The sequence below is a fragment of the Phoca vitulina genome, unplaced genomic scaffold (assembly GCF_004348235.1).
Source record: "Phoca vitulina isolate PV1807 unplaced genomic scaffold, GSC_HSeal_1.0 scaffold12, whole genome shotgun sequence".
NCBI lineage: Eukaryota > Metazoa > Chordata > Mammalia > Carnivora > Phocidae > Phoca > Phoca vitulina.
In genome coordinates, this window is record NW_022589715.1 from 23,455,309 (window position 1) to 23,475,748 (window position 20,440).

The 20,440-nt window shown below is 37.4% G+C and overlaps 1 protein-coding gene across 8 annotated transcripts in view; it reads right to left on the minus strand.

Moving 5' to 3' along the window:
- The window catches only part of ALMS1 (ALMS1 centrosome and basal body associated protein), a 190,092-nt gene that overhangs the window by 119,636 nt on the left and 50,016 nt on the right, over window positions 1–20,440 (minus strand). For all 8 annotated transcript variants that reach the window (XM_032410684.1, XM_032410690.1, XM_032410686.1 and 5 more), the window contains 3 exons: window positions 16,301–16,460; window positions 1,483–7,488; window positions 94–227 (listed from right to left, as the gene is read on the minus strand). In XM_032410684.1, coding sequence (XP_032266575.1) covers window positions 94–227; window positions 1,483–7,488; window positions 16,301–16,460 — 6,300 coding nt within the window. The remainder of the gene's footprint in view (window positions 1–93; window positions 228–1,482; window positions 7,489–16,300; window positions 16,461–20,440) is intronic.

Here is a 20,440-nt window from a genome sequence, read left to right on the forward strand (position 1 = left end):
CAGCTCGTGTCATCAATGCCCAAGTAAAGAGATACAAACTCTACGGCCCTTTCTTTCACATTTTCTCTCTTCATTTCTAGATTTCTTTCATACCTTGGACAAGTCAGTTGTTCTCTCATGACCAAACAACTTTGCTTTGATCTCTTCTACTTTTCTCCTGTCATCTTCATTTAATTCTGAAATGGAGTAGCCACATTCATGAGCCAGATTAAATTTCAGATTCCAGGCTGAAATGAAAACATAAAAACACTTGAGAAAATGCAATGCAAAAATGATAATTTTCAGTGATTATAAGAGCACAGAAAACCATCAATATATCCAGCTAAATGCTACCACAATACTTAGCAAAAAATATGTGTTCTCAATTATATGACAAACTATTATAAGTTCTTAGGAGCAATCATTTCACTGAAAAGTGTGATTTTTAAAAACTACATTCTACAGATATTTCTCCAAAAAGGCCACTTTAACTATGATTTTCAATTTTTTTTTAAAGATTTTTATTTATTTATTTGACAGTGAGAGCACAAGTAGGAAGAGCAGCAGGCAGAGGGAGAGGGAGAAGCAGGCTCCCCACTGAGCAGGGAGCCCGATGTGGGGCTCGATCCCAGGACCCTGCAGGGATCATGACCCGAGCCAAAGGCAGCAGCTTAACCGACTGAGCCACCCAGGTGCCCCGATTTTCAATTATTTTTATCTTAATTTCCTTCCAATCAGGATGGTCCCTTTGCCTCCCCTATTAGTTCCTGCTACAGTTACTGTCGCTTCCAGGAGAGCTGATATTTAATAATAATCAATAAAACTTGGAGTTTTCTGGAATCAGAATATGCATAAGTGATAAAAGGTAAGTTTTCTCAAGGGAAAACTTATAAACAAATCAGGGAGGCCTGAATTGTTTATAAGTTGCTCTCTAACATATTCCCCATTTTGTCTTAAAAAATTTTTTTTTCTTTTTTAATGGCATTCTACTATTAGAGATTAATGGGATTAGTAAACATCCTCTTTCAAAGCTCTAACCCAAGTTTTAGTGTGAAATACTTGTTTTTTCTAATGTCTAAAATATGCTCTAAGAATTTTATTAGAAAATGGGAAATGTATATATAGTTTTATGATACAGTGTGATTTAGAGCAGAGCAAATTGTTTTCATTTTTTTTTTCCTGCCTCCAAAATAGAATACTATCCTAGGAGGATTAAGGAAACAGGAGAACTTTAGGAATCTGAAAACCCAAGCTATCTCCTTTTTCTCCTTCAGGCTTTAGAACCTACCTAAGACCCTGAACTTAAACTAGCACTATTAATACTGTGACTTAGTTACATTATTGGTTAAATGGACCTACTCTGGATTATGGTGGAAAATGTAATCATTCTAACAGCCCTACAAGAAAATAAATTTAGACTCCAAACACTTAACTTTAAACAAATTATTAAAGTATAATGTTTATAAGCTTGACCTACCTTTATAACAAATTATCAGTTCCTACCTCGTGCTCGTACTCGACATTCCTCTTCCTCTGCATTTCTGAGTATTTGTTTAGCATGATTCAATGAGGATTCACATTTCAGAAGGTTTCTCACATGTGCAGCCAGTGAATCTACACTGCTACCACCAGCATCATCACTCTCCAACACACCTTCTTCTTCTCTACTATCTGTCAAGCTTGTCTTGGGTGAAGCATATGGAATGAAGTTTAGAAGAACATCAGAAACTGACTCCAATGAATTACTGTCCCATGAGCAGGAACTGGCATCACTACTTGAATCACTTTTAATGATAGTCATCATAGGTATAACAATTTTATTCCCAATGGTTCCACTATACCCTTCAGGTTCAGATCTCATTACAGATTTGTCTGCCCTATATTGCCGAAGGGTTTCGTCTACTGTCACTCTGGCTTTGCTTTCTGCTTCCTGTAGAGGACTTCTAACTGTAGTTGAACTAATAAACTCCCAATTCTCAATGTCTCTCTGGCATTTCAGATTTGTCTGTGTGCTAATATCCTTCTGTATGCACTTGTCGCTTGGGCTTTCCTCTATAAATGGCTGTCTTTGGGGCAAATCACCATTAGATTCATCAGCTGTGAGGGGTTCTTTGAAGCAAACCACCTTCTTAGATTGTATAAATGAAATATCACTAACATCTCTGAAAGGGACCAGGGGAGCAGGAAAATTGCATCGTTTCAGTGCTATATTTTCTGCCTCCATTAAAAGGGTCCGAATCTCTTTAAGAGTTTTGGAACCACTGCTTGTATCTTGATTTTCCTCAGACCCAACATCTTCAAAACCTGAAGATTCTGGCTTACTTATTACAACTCTACCATCAGCCTGAGAACTTAAAGGTACACTGTTTGAGATAACACTGGAGTTAGAAGAATCCAAATTATCTATTAGCATTTGAACATGGTCTGAAACAAGTTTCTGCTTCTCACTATGTGAATAAGTACCAGGGGTAACTGTTGATAACCCAGTAATCTGATCAACTTGCCCAACACCCCTTGAGAACATCAGAGCATCCTGCGTTTTATGTCTATCTGGAAAATTCTGTTGATAGAATATATTTGGTTTCTCTCTGTGTGAAAAGGAACTAGGAGGAACTGTTGGTAACAGACTTTTCTGGTCAGCTGGTACAGGAATTGTTGAAACCTTCAGTGCATCTTCAGCTAGATGTTTGTCTGGCAATTCCTGTGGGTAGAAAATATTAGATTTCTCTCTGTGGGAATAGGAACTAGAAAGAGGTATCGGTATCCCAGAGTTCACATCAGTTGGTTCAGAGACAGGTGAAATTTTCAAAATATCCTCACTATGATGTCCATCTGGCAGCTCCTGTTGAAAGGGCTTCACTCTCTGAGAATAGGAGTTATGAAGAACTGTCAGTAACGGAGTCGTCCGGTTATCTGGTCCAATCACAGTTGAAATTTTGGGCTTTTCTCTTTGTGAGTAGGAACTAAGGGGAGTTGTTAGTAACTCAGTCTTCTGGTCATCTGGTAAAATCACAGGTGAAATCTTGAGTTTCTCTTTATGTGAGTAAGAGCTAGAAGATCCTGTTGGTATCTCAGTCTTCTGATCAGCAGGTCCAGGAAGAGCAAAAATTTTTAAAGCTCCTTCAGTAACATCTGGCAACTCCTGCTGGTAAAAAATACTGTCCTTCTCTCTGTATGAGTAGGAACTAGAGGGAATTATATGTATCCCAGTCTTCTGGTCAGCTGACCCAGGAGCCCCTAAAACTTTTAAAGCACCTTCGTTAGGCTCTGGCAACTCCTGCTGGTAAGAAATGATGGGCTTCTCTCTATGTGAGTAAGGAGTAGAGGTTACTACTGGTATTCCAGTCTTCTGGTCACCTAGTCCAGGAACCCTGAAAACACTTAAAGCTGCTTGAGTAAGATCTGGCAACTCTTGCTGATAAATGATGGGCTTCTCTCTATGTGAGTAAGAAGCCGAGGTAATTGTTGGTTTTCTGGTCTTCTGATCACCTGGCCCAGAAACAGCCGAAATTTTCAGAGCTTCTATAGGCAGCTGATTGTCTGACAAGGGCTGTTGGTACAAAATACTGGGCTTCTCTCTATGAGAGTAAGAAACAGAAGGTACTGTTGGTATCCCAGTCTCCTGGTCAGCTGGTTCAGGAGAAGCTGAAACATTCAGAGCCTCTTCAGTGAGATGCCTATCCGATAAGGCCTGCTGACAGAAAATAATGGGCTTCCCTCCAAGTGAGTAGGAACTTGAAGGTATCCCAGTCTTCTGATCACCTGTTGCAGAAACAGCTGAAACTTTCAGAGTCTCTTCAGTTAGATGACTGCCTAATAACTCCTGTTGGTAAAAAATGTTAGACTTCTCTCTGTGTGAGTAAGAACTAGAAGGTTCTGATGGCAACCCAATCTTCTTGTCAGTTGGTCCAGGAATAGCTGAAACTTTCAGAGCCTCCTGAGGTACATGGTCATCTGTCAAACCCTGTGGGTAGAAAATGATGGGCTTCTCTCTAGGTGAGTAGGAACTAGAAGGTTCTGATGGTAACCCAGTCTTCTGGTCAGCTGGTCCAGGAATAGCTGAAACTTTCAGAGCCTCCTGAGGCACCCGACTGTCTGTCAAGCCCTGTGAGTAGAAAATAATGGGCTTCTCTCTATATGAGTAAGAACTGGAAGGTTCTAACAGCAATCCAGTCTTCTGGGCAGCTGGTCCAGGAAGAGCTGAAACTTTCAGAGCCTTCTGAGGTACCTGACTGTCCGTCAAACCCTGAGGGTAGAAAATAAGGGGCTTCTCCCTATACGAGTAGGAACTGGAAGGTTCTGATGGTAACCCAGTCTTCTGGTCAGCTGGTCCAGGAATAGCTGAAACTTTCAGAGCCTCCTGAGGCACCCGATTGTCTGTCAAGCCCTGTGGGTAGAAAATAATGGGCTTCTCTCTATATGAGTGGGAACTAGAAGGTTCTGATGGCAACCCAGTCTTCTGGTCAGCTGGTCCAGGAACAGCTGAAACTTTCAGAGCCTCCTGAGGCACCTGGCCATCTGTCAAGCCCTGTGGGTAGAAAGTAAGGGGCTTCTCTCTATGTGAGTAGGAACTAGAAGGATCTGATGGCAACCCAGTCTTCTGGTCAGCTGGTCCAGGAATCGCTGAAACTTTCAGAGCCTCCTGAGATACCTGACTGTCTGTCAAGCCCTGAGGGTAGAAAATAATGGGCTTCTCCCTATATGAGTAGGAACTAGAAGGTTCTGATGGCAACCCAATCTTCTGGTCAGTTGGTCCAGGAATCGCTGAAACTTTCAGAGCCTCCTGAGGTACCTGGCCATCTGTCAAACCCTCTGGGTAGAATATAACGGGCTTCTCTCTATGTGAGTAGGAACTAGAAGGTTCTGATGGCAACCCAGTCTTCTGGTCAGCTGATCCAGGAATAGCTGAAATTTTCAGAGCTTCTTCAAGTAAATGACTGCCTGGCAAGGCCTGAGGGGGAAAAATAATGGGCTTCTCTCTAGGTGAGTAGGAACTAGAAGGTTCTGGTGGCAACTCAGTCTTCTGGTCAGTTGGTCCAGAAACTGCTGGAACTTTCAGAGCCTCCTGAGGTAACTGGCCGTCTGTCAAACCCTCTGGGTAGAAAGTAATGGGCTTCTTTCTATGTGAGTAGGAACTAGAAGGTTCTGATAGCAACCCAGTCTTCTGGTCAGCTGAAACTTTCAGAGCCTCTTCAAGTAAATGACTGCCTGGCAAGGCCTGAGGGGAAAAAATAATGAGCTTCTCTCTAGGTGAGTAGGAAGTAGAGGATACTGTTGATATTCCAGTCTTCCAGTCAGCTGATCCAGATATGGCTGAAGGTTTCAGAGCCTCTTCAGTGAGATGAGTGTCTGTCAAGTCCTGTGGGTAGAAAATAATGGGTTTCTCTCTATGTGAGGAGGAAGTAGAGGGAACTACTGGTATTCCACTCTTCTGGTCAGCTGGTTCAGAAACAGCTGTAACTTTTAGAGCTTCTTCAGGTAGATGTCTGTCTGACAAGCCCTGTGGGTAGAAAATAAAGGGCTTTTCTATATCTGAGTAAGAAGTAGAAGTTACTGTTGATATTTTGGTCTTCTGGTCGGTAGGTTCTGGAACAGGTGAAACTTTCTGAGCCTGTTCAGTTAGAGAACTGTCTGGCAACTCCTCTTGGTAGAAAATATTGTGCTTCTCTCTACGTGAGCAGAAATTAGAAGCTTCTGATAGTAACCCACTCTTTTTTTCAGCTGGTCCAGAAGCAACTGAAGCCAGAGTCTCTTCAGATAGATGACTGTCTGGTGAGACCTGCTGACAGAAAATACTGGCCTTCTCTCCAAGAGAGTAGGGCCTAGAAGGCACTATTGGTATCCCAGTATCCTGGTCAGCTGGTCCAGGAACAGCTGGAACTTTCTGAGCCTGTTCAGTTAGATGACTATCCAGCAACTCCTCTTGGTAGAAAATACTGGACTTCTCTCTATGTGAGGAGGAAGTAGAGGTTACTGTTGGTATCCCAGTCTTCTGCTCAGTGGATTCAGGAGCAGAACATTTTAGAGCCTGTTCAGTTAGATGACTTTCTGGCAATGTCTGTTGATAGAAAATATGGGGCCTCTCTCTATGTGAGTAAGAAGTAGAGGATACTGCAGGTATCCTAGTCTTCTGATCAGCTGGTCCAGGAAGAGCTGCAACTTTCTGAGTCTGTTCAATTAAATGACTATCTGGCAAGACCTGTTGGTAAAAGATATTGGGCTTTTCTCCAAGTGAGTAGGAACGTGAAGATAATGTAGGTATCCCAGTGTTTTGATCAGCTGGTCCAGGAACAAATGAAACTTTCAGAACCTGTTTAGTTAGATGACCATCTGACAACTGCTGCTGGGAGAAAATAATGTGCTTCTCTTGTGAATATGAAGTAGAAGGTACTATTGTTTTCTCAGTCCTCTGGTCAGTAGATACAGGAACAGCTGAAATTTTCAGAGTTTCTTCAGTTAGATGACTGTCTGGCAAGGCCTGTGGGTAGAAGATATTATGCTTCTCTCCACGTGAGTAGGAACTTGGAAGGACTGTAGGTATGCTAGTCTTTTGGTCAGCAGGTCCAGGAACAGCTGAAACTTTTAGAGCCTCTTCAGTTAGATGGCTGTCTGGCAAGGCCTGTGGGTAGAAGATATTATGCTTCTCTCCACATGAGTAGGAACTTGGAGGGACTGTACGTATGCTCGTCTTCTGGTCAGTAGGATGAGGAACACCCGAAACTTTTAGAGCCTCTTCAGTTAGATGACTGTGTGGCAAGGCCTGAGGGTGGAAAATAACATGCGTCTCTCCATGTGAGTAGGAACTTGGAAGGACTGTAGGTATGCTAGTCTTCTGGTCAGCAGAACCAGGAACAGCTGAATATTTTAGAGTCTCTTCAGTTAGATGACTGTCTGGCAAGGCCTGTTGGTAGAAGGTATTACGCTTCTCTCCATGTGAGTAGGAGCTTGGAAGGACTATAGGTATGCTAGTCTTCTGGTCAGCAGGACCAGGAATAGCCAAAACTTTTAAAGCCTCTTCAGTTAGATGACTGTCTGGCAGGGCCTGTTGGTAGAAGATATGGTTCTCTCCACGGGAGTAGGAACTTGGAAAGACTGTAGGTATGCCACTCTTCTGGACAGTAGGACCAAGAACAGCTGAAACTTTTAGAGCCTCTTCAGCTAGATGACTGTCTGGCAAGGCCTGTGGGTAGAAAATACTGGGCTTCCCTCTTTGTGAGTAGAAACTAGAGGGTACTGTTGATATCCCAGTCTTCTGGTCAGCTCGTTCACCAACAGATGAAACTTTTAGAGTCTCTTCACTTATATCACTATCTACCGATGCCCGTTGGTTGTGGGTATCAGTATGTTGACCAACAGTATTCTCTTGAGGAGACCTTAAATCCAACTGAGGAAAGTCCTCGGGGAACAAGGATAAATGAGATCCGGTATCTGAATCTCCAGGAGCAGCAGTGATGCCTGGTTTCAAGCTGGATTGAGTAACTTCAGCTATGCCTCCTTTAGAAGTACCTCCTAGAAAAAGAGATTTATTAATACTAATATTATTATATGTTTTTTAATTAAGAAATATTTCTTTTACGCATAAAAGAAATAAAGCAAGCTTTCCTTCCTTTGACCTTTACACTTCTAGTAAGGAATCCTAAGGGAATAGTTTGATAGTCATCAAAGGAGACAAATATTTACAAAGATATTAATTACAAAGCCATTTACAACAGCAAACTAATGCAGACATAATTTAAATATTCAACAATAGAGTAATGTTTAAAAATAGCAGCATATCCATTTGATATATTATGTGGATCTTTATTAAAATGTGGATTTTTAAAGAATTTTTAACATGATGGGAAAATGCTATCCTGTCTGGGCTTTATTTTCAGACCTAGCTATAACCTAATAAGTTAGCCTGTTATTGTGTCCTGTATGCCATTAAAAGACATGCGACTCCTCAATCAGAGACAAAATACTTTATTCCATGGCACAGCAAAGGATCTTCAACTTATTTTCATGGGTTCCCCTATCCTTCAAGTCCCACGAGGGCAATGCAATATGCCCAGATGGATGCTATGCATGCAGTGGGTTTAAATGATTCTTCTAATAAATGCACCCTGAGAAACATATATATTTTTTAACTATATGAAACTATAAAGTGTCTGAAGATTACACTAAGGATTTTGAACTTAATTCTAAATGGCATGGGGAGTTGTTGATAAATTTGATCAGAACTATACTGCAGAAATATAGATTCAAGATGAGTGGGACCAGAATGCAAAAGTGTAAGTAGTACTATCTAACAGAACTTTCTACAACAACAGAAATTTCTGTATTTGTACTGTCTAATCCAGTACTTCTAATTCTAAATGGCAGTGGGAAGTAAATGACTGCAATAGAAATGACAAGATTTGACAAGATATGCATTCATTCATTTGTTCATTCAAAAAGAAAATAAGGTGGGATGCCTGAGTGGCTCAGTCAGTTAAGCGTCTGCCTTCAGATCAGGTCATGATCCCAGGGTCCTGGAATCTAGTCCCGCATTGGGCTCCTCACTCAATGGGGAGCCTGCTTCTCCCTCTGCCTGCAGCTCTCTCTGCTTGTGCTCTCCCTCTCTCTCTGGCAAATAAATAAATAAAATTAAATTTTAAAAAAATTAATGTTTACTATGTGCTAGTCACAGTTCTAGATATAGGAAATAGGGCAATAAACAAAGTTTACACTCTAATTCTGCCTTACAAAGCTTACATGCTAATAGTAGGAAGCAGACAAAAAATAAATTGTAAAACATATGGGATGTTAGATGATGGCAAGATGGTTGATATATACAACAAGTACTATCTATACAGATCTTCCTCAACTTACAATGGGGTTACATCCCGATAAGCCCATCAAAAGATGAAAACATAGTAAGTCAAAAATACATAGAATAATCTAACATACCAAACATCACAGCTTAGCCTAGTCTAACTTAAACATGCTTAGAACATTTACACTGACCAAAAATTGGGCAAAATTCCCTAACACAAAAACTATTTTATAATAAAGTGTTGAATATCTTGTTATTGAACACTGTACTAAAAGTGAAAAACAGAATGGTTGTATGGGTAGAGAATGGCTGTAAGTGTATCAGGTTTTTACCCTTATAATCATGTGGTTGACTGGGAGCTGTGGCTCACTGCTGCTGCCCAACATCACAAAAGAATATCATACCACATATGGCTAGCCTAAGAAAATAGCAAAATTCATAATTTGGAGTATGGTTTCTACTGAATGCATATCATAAAGATGAAAATCCTAAGTCAAAGCATCCTAAGTGGGGGACCGTCTGCACTTTACATATAAAGAAATTAAGTTTCAAAGATGGAAGATATAAGATTGCTTCTCAATATGGAGATCTTATTAACTTGCAGATTCTGATTCAATAGGTCTAGGGTAGGATCTGAAATTTTGCATTTCTAACAAAATCCCTAATAATGTCCCATACTTTTGGCCCTCAGACCACATTTTTTTTTTTTAAGATTTTATTTATTTATTTATTTATTTGACAGAGAGAGACACAGAGAGAGAGGGAACACAAGCAGGGGGAGTGGGAGAGGGAGAAGCAGGCTTCCCAACGAACAGGGAGCCCGATGCGGGGCTCAACCCCAGGACGCTGGGATCATGACCTGAGCTGAAGGCAGATGCTTAATGACTGAGCCACCCAGGTGCCCCGCTCAGACCATATTTTGATTGATAAAGAAATATAACTTCTCCAGAGTTCTACAGTAAATGACAAAAAGAGGTACTTTAACCTTTGAATTCTAACTCCAAATCCTGAACTCTTTTCACTAAATTATTAGTGACTGCTATTCTAAACCCAATGGTGAGCTTCAAAAAAGCAACTAAATATAGAAGTAAATGAGTTCAGGAGTGAATTATAAAGGTAAGGAAGTACATTACCAAGTACTAACTCTTCAGGAAAACTAAAGGAGAAGGGATGAATGTAATCTGCATAGTAACTTGAAAAGGAATAGAAGTTATGGAAAGTTTAATGAGACAAAAAGACTCAAGAAATTAATAAAGCAAAACACATTAACAGAGTGAACAACCAATGGCTCACAGAGGAAATCAAAAGAGAAATCAAAAAATACCTTGAAATAAATGAAAATGGAAATACAATATACCAAAACTTATGGGGTACAGTAACAGCAGTTCTAAGAGGGAAGTTCAGTGATAAATGCCTACATCAAGAAATAAGAAAATCTCAAATAAACAACCTAACTTTACATCTTAAAAAACCAGAAAAAGAACAAAGACCAAAGCCAGGAGAAGGAAGAAAACATAAACCAGAGCAAAAATAAATGTAGTAGAGACTAAAAAGACAATAGAAAAAAAAAAATCAATGAACCAAAGATCTGGTTCTTTTAAAAGATAAACAAATTGACAAATCTTTAGCTAAAATCACCACCACCCCCACCCAAAAAAACCCAGAGAGGACTCAAATAATAAAATACAAAAATGGAAAAGGAAATATGACAACTGATATCACAGAACTATAAAAGATCATAAAAGACTTTCTACAAATAATGTTACATCAACAAGTTTGACAACCTAGAAGAAACACATAACCTACCAAGACTGAATCATGAAGAAGTAGAAATGTGAACAGACCAATTACTAGTAAGGAGATTGAATCAGTAACCAAAAGTGTCCCAACAAATGAAACTCCAGAACCAGATGGCTTCACTGGTGAAGTCTACTGAACATTCAAATAATTAATACCAAAATATCTCAAATTCTTCCAAAAAATAAAAGGGAACACTTCTAAACTCATTTTATTAATCCAGCATACTCTGATACCAAAACTAGACAAGGAAATTACAAAAAAGTAAAATTATAAGCCAATCCCCCTAATGAACATAGATGTAAAAATCCTCAACAAAATATTAGCAGACTGAATTCAACAATACATTAAAAGAATCATATAACATGATTAAGTGGGCTTTATTCCAGGAATGCAAGGATGGCTCAATATCTGCAAATCAATCAATACGATACACCAATATTAACAAAATTAAGGATAAGAATCATGTGATCATTCAATGGATTCAGAAAAAGCAACTAACAAAACTCAACATCCATTCATGATAAAAACTCTCAATAAAGGGGATGTCGAAGGAACATACCTCAACATTACAAAGGCCATATATAAAAGCCCATAGCTAACATCACACTCAACAGTGAAAAGCTAAAAGCTTTTCCTCTAAGATCAAGAACAAGATAAGGGTTCCCATTCTCACCACTTTTATTCAACATAGTATTGGGAATCCTAGCCAGAGCAATTAGGCAAGAAAAAAAAGGGGGGGGGGGAGGCATCCAAATAGGCAAGGAAGAAGTAAAACTGTCTCTATTTATAGATGACATGGTATTACATATGGAGACTCCTAAAGACTCCACTAAAAAACTGTTAGAACTAATAAATTCAAGTAAAGTTGCAGGATACAAAATTAACATATAAAGATCAGTTATGTTTTTATACACTAATAAAAAACTATTAGAGAAGTCAAGAACACAATCCCATTTACAATTACATAAAAAAAAAAAAACCTAAGAATAAATTTAACCAAGGGGGTGAAAGATCTGTACATTGCAAACTACAAGACATAAATGAAAGAAGTGGAAAAAGACTCAAATAAATGGAAAGATAATCTACACATCTGAGAAGCTCAATGAACTCAATGTAGGATAAACACAGAGATCCACACAAATACATCATAATCAAAATGTTGAAAGACTGAGTATCCTGAAAGCAGCAGGAGAAAACAAATCACATACAAGGGAATGCTAATAAGATCAATAGTTGACTTCTCATCAGAAACAATAAAGGCCAAAATACCATATGGGAAGACAAATTCAGAATGCTAAAACAAAAAGATTATCAACCAAGCATTCTAAACTCAACAAAACTATCTTTCAAAAGGATGAAATAAAAACATTCCAGGTAAATAAAAACTAAGAGAATCTGTTGGTAGCAGAACCATCATACAGGAAATACTAAACGAATTCTATTCAGGTTGAAAGCAAGTGACACCAGACAGTAATTTGAATTTATAAAACAAAACGAACAGTGCTAGTAAAGATAATTGTGTAGGTAATTACAAAAAGAGAGCATATTTGCATATTTCTTTTCTTCTCTTAACTGATTATAAAAGCAATTTTACACAAAGCAATATGTATTAACTATATTAGTGGGGCTATAACATGTAGAAATGAAACATATTTGACAATAAACATCAAAAGGAGGCAAGTGGGAGCAAAGCTGGAGTGGAGTAAGGAAAAGACACTGGATGGTAACAAATCCACAGGAACAAATAAAGAGAATTAAAAAATAGTAAATGAGAAGATTAATATAATTAACTCTAAATACTTGCTTTCCTTACTTCTCTCAGCGTTTTAAAAAATACAAAAATTATAAAAATAAGTATAATAATGTAACAACATATTCTTGTGTGTTTGTAACACATACAGGTATAATATGTATAGCAATAATAGCACACACAAAAGAGAATAGAGCTATATAGGAGTAATGTCTCTGTATCACACTATAATTAAGTTAGTATAAATCAGGTATATATTCTAAATAAGATAAATTTTGTAAGCCCTAGAGCAACCACTAGAATATAACTTGAAAAATTAACTAGAAAATAATTAAAGAAATTAAAATGTGACACTAGAAAATATTCATTAAGTCCAATAAAAAGCAGTGAAGGAAGAACGTAACAAAAAAACATGAAACATGGAAAACAAAAAGTAAACCCAGGAAATATATATCCAATCTTAATCAATAATGACATTGAACATGAACTGATTAAACAGTCACATCAAAAGGTAAAGACTGTCAGTCTGGATTTAAAAAAAAAACAACAAACCACAAGATCCAACTATAAGCTGTTTACAAGACATACACTTTAGATTCAAAAAAACAAATAGGTTGAAAGTAAAGGGATAAAAAACATATGCCATACAAGCAGCAAGCATAAGAACTGAAGTGACTATACTGATGTAAGAGAAAATAGACCTTAAAACAGAAAACATTACTAGAATTAAAAGGAGACCATTTGTAACAAAAAGGTCAATTCATCAGGAATATATAACAATTATAAACATAAATGCACTTAATAAGATATGAAGCAAATATGACAGGAAAATGATAAAACAGACAAACAATAATAGTTGAAGATTTCGCCAGCTTACTTTCAAAAATAGAGAAAACTAGGCAGAAGATCAAGGATACAGAAGACTTGAACACTATAAACCCACTAGAACTAAGAGACACATATAGAACACACCACCTAACAATAGCAGAATGCACATTCTTCTCAAACGTAAACCATACATTCTACAGAATAAACTATACACTAGGACATAAGAGCAAGCCTCAATAAAATTTAAATGAATTAAAATCATACAAAGTAGGTGTTCTCCAACAAAAATGGAATCAAATGAGATATTAATAACAAAAGGAAAGTAAAAAATCTGTGGAAATTAAACAAGACATTCCCAAATAACCACAGGGTCAATGAAAACAAATTGCAATGGAAACTTAAAAATATTTTAGATGAATTAAAACAAAAACACAACAAACCAAAACTCTGAGCATGCCATTAAAGTAGTGCTTATAGGAAATTTATCAATGTAAACACCTATATCAAAAATAAAGTCTCGGGGTGCCTGGATACTCAGTCGGTTAAGCATCTGCCTTCAGCTCAGGTCTCAGGGTCCTGGGATCAAGCCCCACATCAGGCTCCCTGCTCAGCAGGGATTCTGCTTCTCTCTCTCCCTTTGCCCCTCCCCACAGCTCGTGCTCACACACTCTCTCTCTCTCTCAAATAAATAGATGAAAAATCCTAAAAAAAAAAAAAAGTCTCAAATCAATAACCTATTCTTTCATCTCAAGAAAGAGTAAAAAGCACAATCTAAAACTGAAGTGTGAAAGGAAGGAAAAAATAAAGACTAAAATGGGAATAAAACAGAGATTTAAAAGTAGAGAAACAGAGATCAGAAAAAGTAGAGAAACCAAAGTTTCTTTCTTTGAAAAGATGAACATAATTGACAAAATTTAGCTAGACTTACCAAAAAAAGAGATAGAAAACTCAAATTATTGGGGCGCCTGGGTGGCTCAGCTGGTTAAGCGACTGCCTTTGGCTCAGGTTATGATCTTGGGAGTCCCAGGATCGAGTCCCACGGGGGCTCCCTGCTCAGTGGGGAGTCTGCTTCTCCCTCTGACCCTCCCCCCTCCCGTGCTCTCTCGCTCAATCTCTCTCTCTCAAGTAAATAAATAAATAAATAATCTTAAAAAAAAAAAGAAAACTCAAATTATCGAAATCAGGAATGAAAGAAGAGGTATTACTACCAATCTTCCAAAATAAAAAGGATTATATGGGAATACCATGAACAACTATATCCAACAAATTAGATAACCTAGCTGGCATGGATGAATTCCACAATGGATACAAATTATGAAAACTGATTCATGAAAAATATAAAATATAAATAGACTTATAGCAAGTAGAGAGATGAAATTAGTAATTTTAAAACTTCTACAAAGAGGCAGGCAGCTTTACAGTTGAGTTTCACCCAATAAAAACTAATACCAATCCTTTACAAACTCTTCCAAAAACTAGAAGATAATGCTTCTCATCTCAACTAGTGACATCAGCAAAACTAGAAGAGATAATGCTTCTCACCTCAACTTGTAACATTAGCATTATCTTTGTACCAAAACCCAAAAATAACAAAAATCACAACAAATCTACACACCAATACCTACTATGAATATAAACACAAAAGTCCTCAAAAAATTACTGACAAAACAAATCCAACAACATACAAAAAGGATTGTATGCCATAACCAAATGGCATCTATAACTAAGACTGCAAGGTTGGTTATATGAAAATTAATAATGCACCATATTATTAGAATATAAGACAAAAACCATATGATCATCATAAAAGAGGCAGAAAAAACATTTGACAAAATCTAACACCCTTATATGATAACATGTATAAATATGCTCTAAAAACTACAGATAAAGGGGAACTTCCTCAACCTGATAAAGATCGTCTACAAAAATCCCACAGCTAACATCATACTTAATGATAAAAGACTTCATATCTTTCTACAAAGACCAGGACAAGCCAAGGATGTCTGTTCGTTCTTGCCACTTTTATGCGACATTGCACTGAAGGTTCTAGTCGGGGCAGTTGGGGAACTGAAATACATAAAAGGCATCCATGTTGGAAAGAAAGAAGACTATATTTGAAGATGACATGGTCTTGCATGTAAAAATTATAAGAAATCCACACAAAAAAAGTTAGAGATAAGAAACAAGTAGTTCAAGAAGATTGCAGCTATAAAACTAACAAAATTCAACTGTATTTCCATACACTAGCAATGAATATTCCAAAAGTGAAATTAAGAAAACAATTTCTTTTTCAACAACAAAAAAATTAAAATAGTTAGAATTAATTTAACAAAGGAGTGCAAGACTTATACACTGAAAACTACAAAATATTGTTGAAAGAAATAAAGAAAACCTAAATAATGGAAAGATGTCCTGTATTTATAGACCAAAGTATTTAATATAAAATGGCATTTCTCAAAGGAAAAACAACCCATGTTCACAGATCTAAATATTTAATATTTTCTGATTCCCTTCCACTGCTTTCCATCCACCACATCCATCCACTCAACAAATCCCTCAACCAAGGATCAACCTATAATTCATTTTCTGCATTTAGTAGAGAAAAAACCAGAGATTCTATTAAGGCTGACAACATTACAAAATCATCTCCAACCTCAGCTGACTTCTCAGAACTACCTGCCAATTCTTTTGCTTGTTCTTGGTCAGCTGCAACTTCTATTCACTTTAACATAAATTCTGAGCCTGCACCAAGCTACCCTCCTTTACCACTACCTCCCTTAGCAGATAATCTTGCTTTCTACCTCAGAACTGATCTCTCAGTCTCCTCTCTACAAACTTATTTGGATCTACTCTTCTTCTCCTGTGCTCCATTAATTTCTTTTTTCCCTTCAAATCACAGAATGGAATACAGAAATAATAAACGGACTCTAATATCAGACTCTCCACGTAATTCAGTTCTAAACATTGCCATAGAGAAGGCAATGAAAGATCAAATGATTCACTTAATAAAAGATCTGGAGATTTATAAATACACCTAATCCAAAGTTAACATTATTGCAAGAGTTCAAAAATAAAAAATTAGTTAGCCATAGCAAGGTATTTTTAACAAGCTAGTCATAAGAACACCTAATATCTCCTTTTCTACATACCTGCTATATGTTTGAGAGTCTTTTGCACAGTGTCAGGAGATACCCTCAACATCCTGAGATCTGAAGAGTGATACTCCAACTCTATGGTTGGCTCATGAGGAATAAATGGAGGCAATACGGATGAAAAAGTCTGATTAATGTCCATATTAGAACAACCTACCTATAAAAAGAGATAAAAAATTAAGAAAACAGGATTAATTTTAGGCTTCACCTGATAAAAAAAACAAACCTAATTTTTATGAAAATGAGTACTAAGCAGTTATACCAGTTCCTTAAGCTCATATTCTCAACCCTCCTAAATTCATATACAAGTTATATCTTGTTTGGTCAATTCTAAGAAGGCTCTACAAATTATTCTGAGGGTCTGGAAGTCTGCCTATATAGAATATTACAGATAGGAAGCCTAGAAGTTTGTTCCACATAATAGTATGATCACTGAAGAATTTGAACTTTGGTATTACTCTTGACAAGCTCAAGGATTTTTTTTTTTTTTAAAGGAGAGGTTATGTTGTAAAAAGGAAAGAGGAAAGAAGGAAAGAGAGAACAGGAATATTTTCAAGAAATCCACAAATATTTAGAAAAAAAATTAAAGCATCAAAGAACTGGATCTATGATCAATTATCAAAAAATGTAAGTCCTCAAATTTCTTTAAACAAAAGTAGTGGGAAATACAAACTGACAGTGAAGTAAAGGTTAAATGCTGAAAAAGTTCTCAAAGTTTCATCAGATCCCAGCAAGTCCTTACTAGAAAAGAAATTAGAAACCGATATTGGTGATGTCAGTACATAAACATACATAACTTTTCACCAAATTCACATCATACTCTCATATAAAAACAATATACCACTTTTAGGTTTATTTTCCTAAAAATATTATTCCCTCTTTTGGATGCCCTCTCAGGAGAGTCTAAAAATGTACATAAGGATAAATTTTGTTCGATCCTCTTTTATCAAGGTTTTTTCATTGTGTAGTAATGAACAATCTTAGGAAGCTGGCAGGGTGTAAAAATAAATATTCTACTTCTACTGCTCTGGTCTAGGTTTCTCTACACCAATGGTTCTCAGTTGTGGGTTTTGCCCCCACCCATCTCTCCCTGACCAAGAAACATCTGGCAATGTCTGGAGACATTTTTCACTGTCATAACTTTGGGCATGGGAGGGTGTGTGTGTGTGTGTGGCCATTGGCATCTAGGGAGTAGAAGCCAGGGATGTTGCTCAGCATCCTAGAATGCACAGAAAAGCCCCCCACAACAAAGAATTATCATACCCAAAAAGACAGTAGTACAGAGAAACCCTGCTCTAAACAAAGCACAAAGTTCTAAGTTTTCAATTATCCCACTCCTAAAGGAGACTTTTTTGAAGTACAGCTCATTAACATGTATCACATATATGATAGAGACTTTGTGTGTGTGTCCCCAGGCACATATGTGTATTTAATAGTTTTTCTCTAGAGCTTTCAAATGTAGGAAGAAAAAAAATTTCTATTCCAATCTCGGCTTCAATACAATTTCATTAATATTACAGGGTCATAAAAAGGAATGAAATCTGGCCATTTGCAACAACACGAACAGATCTAGAAGGTATAATGCTATGTGAAATAAGACAGAGAAAGACAAATACCATGTGATTTCACTTATGTGGAATTTAAGAAACAAAACAAATGAACAAAGAAAAAAAGAGACAAATAAAAAAAACCAGACTCTTAACTATAAAGAACAAACGGTTACAGGGGGAGGGGAGGAGATGGGTGAAATAGGTGAAGAGGATTAAGAGTACACTTATCACGAGCACTGAGTAATGTATAGAACTGTTAATGTACAGAATATTGTACACCTGAAACTAATATAACACTATGTTAACTATACTGGAATTAAAATTTAGTAAATAAATAAAATTTCATTATTATCAAAGCTTCAAAACATACAGATATTAGAGTAGGTAATGCAAAAGAAAATGTAGGGCGCCTGGGTGGCTCAGTCTGTTAAATGTCTGCCTTCGGCTCAGGTCACGATCTCAGGGTCCTGGGATTGAACCCTGCATTGGGCTCCCTGGTCAGCAGGGAGCCTGCTTCTGCCTCTCCCTCTTCCCCTCCCTCCTGCTCATGCTCTCTCTCTTTTGTTCTCTCTCTCAAATAAATAAAATCTTAAGGAAAAAAAAGAAAATGTAGAATGAAAAAGATGAGAAGAATTTATTTAAGAGATCAGCAGATCTTTACTACTAATTGAAAACGGGAGAAATCAGGAAGAAAAAAAACAAAACTGGTTTATCTCCCAGTCTTTAATCAATAATAAAGGAAGAATCAAAGATGATGAAGAAACCAACACATGTTAACTTCTCTGTAAGAACTAAGAAAATCTACAAGTCAATCTGATTTCATAAAAACGTTTGAGTTCTTTTGATATAGGCAAGTTGCATTTGAGGTGATGGGAATTTTCACAAGAAAATTTCATGCAAGACAGCATTCAGGTCTACCTCAGAGAAATACTAGGATCTAAAAATGGAGGTAATAACCATCACACAGAGAAAAGCATTTAAACCTTGAGAGGAAATTAGGTACTTGGTAGAAGAGGTAGAACCAAGAAAACAAAAAGAACTCTAAAAAAGTAAACTTTAAATAATATTTAGTTACATGGCCAAGATAAGGAATACTAAAACAGTATTTTATCACAGAAGCTAAAAGTATATAATATGCTGCTACCAGGAACAAGGAGAAAGAAAGACAGGAGGAATAATGATAGACAGGAGAAAACCACTGGTGAGGGTCTAGTAATCTGGTTTCAGTGAAGTGAAGGGAACTAACACCAGGCAGTGCTACATACCTGACCCCATTAAATATAACAGTGCATGAGGCTGATTGTTACTATTCCTATTTCTTTCTGTAGATGAGTAGAATGATCCTCCAAAGTCATCTGCCCAAGGCATGAGGCTAACAAATAATTGAACAAGGTTCTGACTCCAAATTTCCACTCTTTTCACAGGCCCAAGCTACATCATATACAAGTGGATGCCTAAACAATCATTTAAAGAAATGATGGTTAGGTATCAAAGTTAGGCAAACAAGTATGAATGATTCTTCTGAGACACAGATGAGAATAAGAAAGGAACCAAGGAGCAGGCAAGCCCTCTGAGACCAAGCTGAGCCCTGCAGGAAGATTACTACCATATCTGGCTCCTTATTTCCGTAATATTGGCATTATAACTCCCAGACCATAGAATGGAGCTAAGAGTGAAAGAGAATACAGGGAACATTGTCCCTAAACTAAAAAAATATACTTAAGGTTACAGCTGGGGGCAAATAAAATCTGGAATAGTGGTCAGAATTAATCTTAGCATATCACTATTAACTGAATACATATCTACACTTCTTTTAAAATTGTGGGGTTTTTTTAAAGATTTTATTTATTTGAGAAAGAGCGTGAGAGAGAGACAGATCACAACCAGTGGGGAGGGGTAGAGGGAAAAGCAGACATTAAGTAGTACTATAAAAAAAATTAGAAACTCTAAGTTTAAAATTGATCATATTTGTTTCTCATTCTTATTGAAATTCACTTTGACCAATCCCCTTCAAAACCTTCACTCTTATCAAAATAATGCAAAATCTTGGTTTTGGTTTCACTGAAGAATAGTTAAATGGGAAGGCAGTGTATGGTATAGTGGTTAAATACACAGATAAGGTTAGTTTCAGGGCGCCTGGGTGGCTCAGTCAGTTAAGCGTCTGCCTATGGCTTAGGTCATGATCCCAGGGTCCTAGGATCAAGCCCCATGTCGGGTTCCCAGCTCAGTAGGGACCTTGTTTCTCCCTCTCCCCACTGCTCGTGCTCTCTCTCGCCATCTCTCACAAATAAATTTTAAAAATCTTGGAAAGGGGCACTTGGGTGGCTCAGTCGTTAAGCATCTGCCTTCGGCTCAGGTCATAATCCCAGGGTCCTGGGATCGAGCCCCGCATCGAGCTCCCTGCTCGGCGGGAAGCCTGCTTCTCCCTCTCCCACTCCCCCTGCTTGTGTTCCCTCTCTCACTGTGTCTCTCTCTGTCAAATAAATAAATAAAATCTTAAAAAAAAAAAATCTTGAAAAAAAAAAAGATAAGGTTAGTTTCAAATACTAGCTCCCCTACTTGCTCAATAATAATGAGCAAGTTCCTT